General features: G+C 33.0%; 1 protein-coding gene across 1 annotated transcript in view; it reads left to right on the top strand.

The window, feature by feature from the left end:
- The first annotated feature begins 2,127 nt into the window (after positions 1–2,127).
- LOC111621315 overlaps positions 2,128–10,421 on the top strand; it is a 10,323-nt gene continuing 2,029 nt past the window's right edge. Inside the window, exons 1-14 of the mRNA XM_023363400.1 lie at positions 2,128–2,396; positions 2,476–3,138; positions 3,210–3,287; positions 3,419–3,472; positions 3,560–3,700; positions 3,810–3,884; positions 4,008–4,038; positions 6,333–6,364; positions 6,449–6,694; positions 6,768–6,845; positions 7,517–7,591; positions 7,668–7,778; positions 7,860–8,041; positions 8,113–8,166. Coding sequence (XP_023219168.1) covers positions 2,268–2,396; positions 2,476–3,138; positions 3,210–3,287; positions 3,419–3,472; positions 3,560–3,700; positions 3,810–3,884; positions 4,008–4,038; positions 6,333–6,364; positions 6,449–6,694; positions 6,768–6,845; positions 7,517–7,591; positions 7,668–7,778; positions 7,860–8,041; positions 8,113–8,166 — 1,949 coding nt within the window. The 5' untranslated portion in view covers positions 2,128–2,267. The remainder of the gene's footprint in view (positions 2,397–2,475; positions 3,139–3,209; positions 3,288–3,418; positions 3,473–3,559; positions 3,701–3,809; positions 3,885–4,007; positions 4,039–6,332; positions 6,365–6,448; positions 6,695–6,767; positions 6,846–7,516; positions 7,592–7,667; positions 7,779–7,859; positions 8,042–8,112; positions 8,167–10,421) is intronic.

Below are 10,421 nucleotides of genomic sequence, written 5' to 3'. Positions count from 1 at the left end.
CTAGTCGAACGTCGTGCTGTTCGCACAGGCAGTCCGCTCGAGAAGAACCTGGCTATTACACGCGATCATAAAACTGACGTAACTAGCGGTAAGTCACAAACACCAACAAACAAAATGGAAGTTTTGGTTAGAAATAAATACTTTTTCTTGCCGTACATCTAATAATAGACAGATGTCGTCGTCTCTCCAGATGTCTTTTTTATTTCTCTGTCGATAGCCCGACACGTGTTCCGCAGCCATCTTGTATTTTCTCGCGCGCGTGGGATTGTGGGATCTCTCTTATATCTAGTTTCGAGAACTCTCTCCAGTCGATCGCAATTGAACCTCGTTTCATTTGAGATTGAAACGGTCGAGAGCGTTCGCACCGCGGAACTGGCTCCGACCTTAGTCACAATCTAGATCGAAATGCTCGGTGCGAACGGGGTATAACGAATCGTCGCCCCTTCAATAAAACCGTTATGTAGTATCGCCCCCTTCACTTCAAAATTCCGATGCCTAGGCCTAAGGCTAACGCCAAATTTGTACTGCATTGAATAGACTAGTGACTAGTTATTTGTTTAATTATTGTACGATATAAGAAATAAAATATCTAATTATTCTTAATATAATGTTTTACTACATCGCCCAGAAAAATGTTTTTCGCAACCCCAAAATATAAATTGTTACTAATCGCCCCCTAAACATGGAAAAACGCCCACATGGGGGCGATATCGCCCTCGTTGAGAAACACTGGTCTAGACTCTAGATCCACGTGCAACTAAATACAGTAATACCCCGAACTTACGCGATAGGTGGAACCGAGCAATAACCGCGTAAGTCGAATTCGCGTAAGTCGGGGTATAATTTCGCAATTTGTGTAAAATCCAAGTCAGATGTATGTAAGCTAATAAATGTTCTCGTTATTCTTATCTCGTCATTTGATTCGTTCATGGTTACAAGAAATCACCATATAGAGTCTCTCGAGTCTCCGTAGATATAACAAACACAGAAATAAATAACACAAAATAAATTGTAGCTATGTGTCGATTCCGCGCGACACGTCCGAGCATGTAAGCCGAACAATAGTATGGGGGGAGTGAGTAATCAAGAGTGCGTGGCGCTCAAACAAAAGACGAATCGACGAGATTTGAAAATCGCGTAACTCCGAGTACGCGTAAAGCCGGATGCACACATGCGGCAGGATGACGTCACTTTTTCTCGCCGCAGAAGTCGATTTTGTGCCGCTTTTCTCGTGCAGCAAAAGTAGGTCGAATTTTATCTTTTGCGGAAACCGCCGCCAAGACGCGTTTCTATCAGCCAATAACGGTTCGTCCGGTAGTCACGTGAGAAAATACAATCACGTGGTGTTTTAATGGCGGAAAGTTCGACGCGGTTAACCGAGATAATTAACATCAGAATAAAGAGGAAAGGATAATAAATTTAACACAAATTCTACACAAATAATCATATATAATTTAATTCAAAGAACAAAACAACCGAATCTTACTCGAAATAGTATTCTTTATCGAGGAATAAGCGTATTTTGTACACCAGTTCTTTATCAATCCAAGAAAACATCCCTAATCCAAAATCTTCGTTCGAATCTTCTAACTAAATAAAGCAAGCCGTACAAAACAAAATTTGAAAACACGTGGATAGCGACAATATCGGTAATGTTCGCCATATTGAATACTGAACGCATGCGCCGAAATGTAAGCGGATTGCCGCTTGTGTGGCTGTGCTACCGCGCGGCGAAGATGCGTTTGCGACACCGCTTTTCCTTGTCGCGCCGCATGTGTGCATCCGGCTTAAGTCGGGGTAGCGTAAGTCGGGGTATCACTGTATTACCGAAACTTCTTGTAAGAAAAAGAGAATCTATTACGAGATTTTATCATAAAAACTTTAAGCCTTTTGCCGTTTTATAATAATAATTTTGAGGGTACAGATAAGTTTTATAAGAAAAATTAGAATGTCAAATCTTGGATATCTCTTGCTATACACAATACTTTTTCTGAATCTCACGAATAAAAAAAAAAATAGTTTAGAATTATTTTCTTTTATATCTAATGTTTTAAAATAAATTCACTTAAATATCTTCTCGTGATTTCAACAAATAAAAAAAATATATTTAATTGTTTAAATTTATTATTGAACGTTTATGTGCTTTCAGATAAGATTACACTCGTAAACTTGAAATTCCAAATTTTTTAAAATTAATTGAGATAATTCGAGTGAAACATTCTAAACTAATTAAAATAAATTATTCAAAGGAACAAATTAATAGTAGTATGGAAAGCAAAATTTTTACTTTGGATCAATTAATCGATGTGGCTCTGAATACTCCAGAAGTAGGAGTAGTAAACTTTAAAGTCCTTCGAACCATTTTAAAAGTGATTGTTAGAGAGCTCGATATTCATGTGAGTTCAAATTAAAATTCTATATTTTTAACTACAAACAGAATTTATGAACTTAAACAAATATTGTTATTTTTAACAGGATATCAGAGCAAGAGTTTTAGTAAAGGATCTCCAAGATACCGCTTGCTTCTTTACAAGCGCGCCAAATATTTTTAAGAAGCACAAAAAATCTGATATTATTTCACCTGCTGGATCAAAAGACATTTTACAGCAATCTTCAATGATGGGAACGGTTGTTAAATATGAACGGCAGATGATAATTTCTGATGACCATGAATCTTCGTTAAACATGCAGGAACTTGAGTACGAAGAGGATGGATTAAATGAAGAAATGGAATCGCTTCAAATTGAAAATGCTACAAATAAAGCTGTGTTAGAAGAAGAATCAAGTGTAAAATCTGGTATTTCAAACTTGGAAGAAATAGATTTTTCAACAAAAACTAATATTAAAGATTGTTCTGTAATGGAAGAAGAATCTCTTAATGAAATAGACGAACATGAAATCGAAACCATTTCTTCGGAACAAACTATTCGTGGCATAAATGATGCTAAAATTTCTGATAAATCTTTTGAAGAGCCAAAAACTTTTAATGTAGAGTATGAGAAAAAAATTCCTAGCAAAGAATCGAGTGATGTATTATCCGATACTTACTGTTCTGGACGGAAGTGGATGGTTGGAAACATGTGGCAAAGTATGAATTTTTCGAAACGCATTGATGCTATGGAATCTGGCATCGATAAGGTAAACATTTTAAAATATAAAAGAAAAAACAGAAAAATATGATTTTTTTTCATTACTTTTTCCTATTAAAGATTGTAAGCGTGTTAGATATCCATGCCAGAACTATAGATAAACAAAGAAGAGATTTTGAAAAAAAGAAGAAGGAAAATGTAAGTGTATCATATTTTACAAGCATATCATTATTACTAAATAAATAGGCTTATAATGATAATTAAAACTGTTAAAAGGTTAAATGAAAAGTATGCCTTATTATTAACCGTATTTTGGAATTTATTTACAGGAAAGAATATTTAATGAAGTCGAAAAGCATATGATGAGTGTGGCAGAGTGGTTTGTAAGCAAACTGAAATGAAAATATTAATCAAAACTAAAGATAATTCAACTTACTTTATTTTTGATGATTATTTACGTTTTAATTTAGAATGTAGTCAATGAAAAGCTACAAGAAATTGTAATAAAGAAAGAATATCTCGAAATGAAAGACTATGTGGAGAAACATTTATCATTAATTAACGAACAACTGACTGAACATTCTCAAATAATTGACAAGATTGATAAAATTGTACATCATATTTTTTATTTAATAATATTTAATTAATAATGACAATTATATAACAATAAATACATATTTTTCAATATTCAAACCTAAAATATGCTTCGTTAAAACTTAGGTGGATGGTGATAAGCGATTAGTGGACGCTTATGAGTTATTGGATGTAACTTACGATCGTATCAAGTTTTTAGAGGTGTTTTTGCTTTATTTTAAATGAAATTTAAATTTATTAATTTTTTTTACAGTTTAAATTTAAGTAGTTGGTATATATGATATGTCAATGCCAAAATAAAATACAATTTAATATTTTCTTTAGGATAACACTGGATTTACAAGTCATCACGAGAGTGAGTATCATTTTTATCCTCATTCAGTGGCTGTAGGGATAAACAATCTAGATTTTTGTCAAAGACCTCGCGGACTCAAACACGCAAAAATGTATCCTATACTTGTATATATTTGTCTTCGTTCAGTACTTGAAATCCAGTACTAATAAGATCCTAAATCTTATGCGATATCAAGTATCAAATTTGGCGACTATGATGTAAAGTGAGTGGATCCGTGATATATAAACTCATTTCCCGATTTTTGGACGTAATGGACGTTAATTAAAATCCCCACGAAAGTCACCAAACGAATTACACGTTATAAATAAAGTTTCGTTTCCACAGAACTGAAAAGAAAAATTGTAAAATCTCTTAAGATGTAAAAATATTCCCTATAAAAAATTGAAATTTTCATAACACATAAAGCATTATTTAAAACGTTAAAACAATAAATTAAACAGAAAACAGACAATGAAAATTAATGTTTACAAATGATTTTGCTGTTATCAAAATATTTATGGAACTCGAATTTTCAGGAAATCGAATGTCCAAAAGTCAATCTCTCCTTATAGTGTATATATGTGAAATTTTAAGTTTATTTTTTCTAAATTATTTTAATTATATAGTCAGGAATGGGTTTATTTTATGTGGTGGTCCCAGGACACTCGCAATTGTGAATACCCTGTAACGACTAATGCCTGTGTAAATTCTACTACAGCGTTCTATACTTTAATTTTATACGATACTAGCTTTTGCCCGCGGCTTCGCTCGCGTTAAAAAGTATTATTATTAATTAGGTATAGTTTTTGCGGCTTTACTTTTGTTTAGCGTGTGTAAAAATTAGGGCCTACAAAACTTCTTTGTACACAATATTCTTAACTAATCTGTCATTAGGCGCTAAAACTATCAAGCTATTGGGTGAACTTACTCGTGAGCAAGCAACATAAAACTGTCCATGAGAGAAGCAATGTTCTCTCAAGTCAATACCCGCAAATTTGAGAGTTTGCCCCTGAGACTTGTTTATTGTCATGGCAAAGCAGACTTTTAGNGCTAGCGTAAGGATTTGTTTTTCTATATTTTAAGAACTCAATATTCATATATTGACATATATAAACATAAATTAATGAATAGAAAGCGGAAATTAAAGACGTAGAAGGCAAAGTAAACAAAGAAGAATATGAAAATATGGTAAAAGAGATCAACAAAAGCATGCATGAAATAATATCAAGTATTACGAATCAAGTGAGACTTTTTAATATGAAATATTTCATAATTAATTTTTTAAATGTAAAATTACAACAAAAGATATTTATTTTTGAATAGGAAGAAGTATTAAATAAAACGAGTAGTATTTTGATTGAACAATTAGATAATAAGTCAGAAAAAGCGGAAGTAGAGAATCTCTCTACAATGAAATCCGCTAGAAATATTTAGGTATAGTATGTACTATTAGATACGGCGGCCACTCATCATCGGGTATATGTAACTCAGTGAAAACACGACGATAGCGCGTTTTAAAATACTACTAACGCCATCTATTGTCAACATTTAGAACTACAAATTATTTTGCTCGTCTTAATTTATTCGTTCCATTAGGTACTGATAGGTTCAAACTAATACATTTACATCCTCCATCATCCCTTATTTTATTCCCATGGGGGTTGAATTTATCAAAATCCTATTTAAGCAGACGTCATCATAGTAGCTCCAATCTTTAATTTCAGTTCAATCAGTCGAAAATCTAAGAAGATTTATACAAACTTTCATCCCCTATTTTATCCCCTTGGGGGTAGAATTGATCAAAATCCTTTCTTAGCGGATGCCTACGTCATAACATCTACCTGCATGCCAAATTTCAGCCCGATCCGTCCAGTGGTTTGGGCTGTGCGTTGATAGATCACTATGTCAGTCACCTTTGAGTTATATATATTTAGATTTACAAATATAGTTTGCCAAATTTCGTTTTCTGGATCGTTTCTTACCACTATTTTTTCGTTTCTCTCCTTTTTTTCATTATTATTATTTTCTATTTATGAAGGCCCTTGGGCACGAATTCGGAAAACCCAAAAATCTGGTCCTGGATTAAATAAATTAATTAATTAATAAATTATATTTATGTATATATACCTTTAATTAATTAGCGCCTGTGTCCAGAGCCACACTCGTTAGGCCACTGTCAAGCAAGGCCTTTAAAAGCTTGGTATGGGGCCTTGTAGCCTTTTTCTTTTTGAACCAATGAAATACATAGAATGTTTCTTTATTACTCTTAAGATTTTTATTATTATTAATAATGATGTAAAATTTATATTTATTAGGAGGCTATGACTTAGCTACACTTGGAAATTTAGTAAGCGTTTGTTTCTTTTAATGCAATTTGTAGTATTTATTTAGTAATTATATAGTACTAAGGCTTATTTCGAACTCTTTCTAGTTTGATGAATTTGTACAAAAAGCTAATCCAATTATCAATAAATTTGGAAAAGATTTAGAATTGGATGAAATGGATAAAGCCAATATAATGGAACAATTAATGAATGTTCATCTCAACATCAAGCAAGTTACTGTTGAAAATAAAACAATGAACGAAAATTTCTCTGTATTTAAGGATGAATTCAGTAAACAAAACGAAAATATTAAAATATTAATGGATTATTATGAAAGAGGATTTACGCCCGAGGTTTAAGATATTTACATAGTAAAATATCGTAAAATAGAATAACCTGTAGTTTGGATATATTTTAACTTTGCAGGATAAAGAAGAATTTCAACTTGTTCAATCAAGATTAAAAGATATTGAAAAAGATTGTCAACGATTTATATTAATTGAGGTTTGTACTGGATATCCAAAAAATGTAGAATTACAGATAAATTAATAGTGTCTTCTCTGGCTATTTCTCTGACTTTAAATTTTGTCTTCGGATTACTTGATTTAATTTTTTTTAAGGTGGTAGCCTACTGATAGTCCGTTCTGGGGATCTTGGATCGAATCTGGATTTTTCGGTAATAACTCGTCCGGATATGTCGATCGGATCGCTCACCACCCGGCTCTCGCTCCATGTGCGCCTGGCCGAACCCATAATAGACTTGTAAAAAACAGATCTTAGTGCCAACAGAGAGGAAAAAGTTTTTTCTAAAAAATTCCATACTCGAACTCGGACCCTCAGAGCGAAAGACTGAAACTTTTATAGTCTAGGCCATTGGCTATCGATAATTGTAATATATAAAAAAGAGAATAATTTGTATTACAAGAGTATTATTGAAACATAAAATGTCACTATTACAGTTTACTGAGCTAGTCTGGGAATTTTAACTAAGTTACGTCAATGTTCTGTGAAGTTTCCAGACAATTGACGATAAATGAACAATATATTTGAATATCAAAGGAACATATTTTGCAAAATAAAGTTTTTTAAATTTAGTCTGATTTATACAATACTTAGTAGTAATTTATAATTAAGTTATTGATATACAAACATTTTAAATAGACGTTATTTTACAGGAATTGCAGAGTAGCATAAGTATGTTGAAAGCCATGAAAGCTAATAAAATTGAAGTAGATAATGCATTAGCTAGCGTAAGGATTTGTTTTTCTATATTTTAAGAACTCAATATTCATATATTGACATATATAAACATAAATTAATGAATAGAAAGCGGAAATTAAAGACGTAGAAGGCAAAGTAAACAAAGAAGAATATGAAAATATGGTAAAAGACATCAACAAAAGCATGCATGAAATAATATCAAGTATTACGAATCAAGTGAGACTTTTTAATATGAAATATTTCATAATTAATTTTTTAAATGTAAAATTACAACAAAAGATATTTATTTTTGAATAGGAAGAAGTATTAAATAAAACGAGTAGTATTTTGATTGAACAATTAGATAATAAGTCAGAAAAAGCGGAAGTAGAGAATCTCTCTACAATGATAGAAAATAAGTTAAAAGGTTTAGCGATCAGAATGAAACAGCTTCAATCTTTTATGGAATGGGAAACTCCTATACCAGCAGGAACAAAAACGTAATAATATATTTGATTTGAAATTACTTTCCATAATTTACATAAATTAGAATTTTATATATTATTCTTAGGCACATGGCAAAATGCATATCGTGTGAAAGGCCCGTGAAGAAGGCGCCTAGCTTGTAAGTAATATTTATTATCGGAATACTTTGATGAATTAATATTTAATCTTTATATAAAAAACATTGTTGCAATTATAAATGTTTTCTTATAATACTACTTTTATCATTAAATTTAAACAAACAAACAAAAATTTATTCGTCTTCTAAGAAAAGTAGAAATCAAATTCATTAGCGTAAAAATGTAAATAAGCTTTTATTTGATCATTGAAATATTTGTTTTGAAATTATATAACAATGCTTCAAAATTTATATTGGATAAGTCAATAAATTAATTTTGTGAGTCCGTGATATGGAAATTGCATTCAGATTATCATTGTATAGTCTTGAGTCCGCCTCAATTCTAACGCCCGAGACTTTATCTTATCGCGTTAGGCTACGTCCGACGTGGCAGCGTCCAGTGACCAAGCTTCCAACGGAGCGGACAAACCAGTTCAAGCAAATGTGCGCGTTCGGAGTAACCGCGTTTAGCGTGTAGCGACCACCAGATGACGCTTCTACACGCGCGTGCAGGAAGCAGCTATCAAGCCAGTTTGATCGCCGCTTCCACTGCTCGCGCTTCCCAAGGTATATTCTAGGACGGGTGGCCAACAGTTTTTGCCCCCGGGCCGAATTCGAAAGAAAACTTTTTTCACGGGCCGAACCAGAGGCTGCCCTAGGGGTGCGAGATCTCATTGTGGTGTCATCCCGTAGAGACTAAATTGTACAGTACATAGAGGTTACAGATACATTTTTCATATTATCATGCATTATCGACATTCTACGCTGTGCTTAAGACATTTGTAATGGAGCGTTAGCTCTGAATGCACAGTGAGTTGTTGACCTTTTTAGGCGTTAGAATTTTTCGTCGAGCTGTTCGGACTTAAGTAGCTAATATTGAAAGATTAATCGCGGGCCGCATAAATTCATTAGACGGGCCGTATGTTGGCTACCCGTTCTAGGACCTTGCGCGCTTCCAACGAAGAAAATGGCTGATTTTGAAGATGAATGTAAACAGAATGACAAATAAATTATGTATATATGTCGTATGTACTTAATAATCTTTTACATAATTTAATAATTTCTGATTTTGTTTAAAAAATTTTTTTAACTTATTATTTTATAAAGATTATTTATATTTGTTGTGTATCTAGTTAGTGATAACAATTAATTAACTGTCAAATTTACCGTTTTAATGCTTGTCATATTTTCCATAGTAGCATTCGACGAAGTCTTCTCGTCGCCATCTTGTAAACAACACGCGTCCACTCTGGACAGAAATCGCTCGCGAGTTGGACGCGCGTACAAAGATTTTTTCCGTTCGCGGTCGCTGGACGCTACCAAGTAGGACGTAGCCTTAGAATTGAGGCGGAGTCGGAAAGAATGCGATCCATGAACAAAATAATCGCTTTCTTTGTTCTTGGATCATTCTTCGTGTTCGGCACTTTTTGTTCTTATTCTTGTGTTTTTTTCGTTTTTCGCATCCATTTTCTGTTAGGCGCATGCAGTGCTTTCTATAAATTTGTCCCCTAAATTCCGTTAGGAGCACTTAATCACGTCAAAGAGCGTGGACGTTGTCACTTTGTATCTCGAAAACGAAGTCATGGACCTCCATTTTTTATAACATCTTTGGATTAATCTTTGCAATTAACGGAAAATGACATTTTATCAAAATCGGCCCATCAAATTCTCTAAGCCACATAGAAGACTTGCTAGCCACTTTGGGTCATCGTGCCTTGTCGCACACGCTTGTGATAGCGACCTTGTATCTCGAAAACAGTCTTAACCGCCATTTTATATATATATATATATATATATATGTATATATTCGTGGATTCATCATCGCAATTAATGGAAAATAGTAGTACAGTATTATCAAAATCGATTGATCAAATTTTGAGAACAAACGCAATTCTGTTAGTCCCATAGAAGAGCCGCCATTAACGCTCCACCTCAATGAGTGAGTATGCAGGAGATTACGTCCTAGATCAGGGGTGTCCAACCTTTTTGTTTTTCTGGGCCGCATTGGAAGAAGTCAAGGAGTTTTGGGCCATAAGTATATATACTCGTGGCCCAATATACAAGTATATTTAAAAATTAACATGTCTAGATTATAATAAGTATTAAAACTTTATCAAGAAAAAAGGATATTTTAAAAAATTACTTCTACAGACACTTTCAATTTTTACTTAGAAATAGATAAATTCATTTATTATAAAAGAGACTAAAGAAAATTTATTTGAAAAACACAAATATTTGTTTTATTTGGGTCTCTAATT

The sequence above is a fragment of the Centruroides sculpturatus genome, unplaced genomic scaffold (assembly GCF_000671375.1).
Source record: "Centruroides sculpturatus isolate CEXI.00-Female unplaced genomic scaffold, Cexi_2.0 scaffold98, whole genome shotgun sequence".
NCBI classification, from domain to species: Eukaryota; Metazoa; Arthropoda; class Arachnida; order Scorpiones; family Buthidae; genus Centruroides; species Centruroides sculpturatus.
The sequence above is the reverse complement of the archived record's forward strand: the minus strand, read 5'-3'. Positions and strand labels throughout refer to the sequence as shown.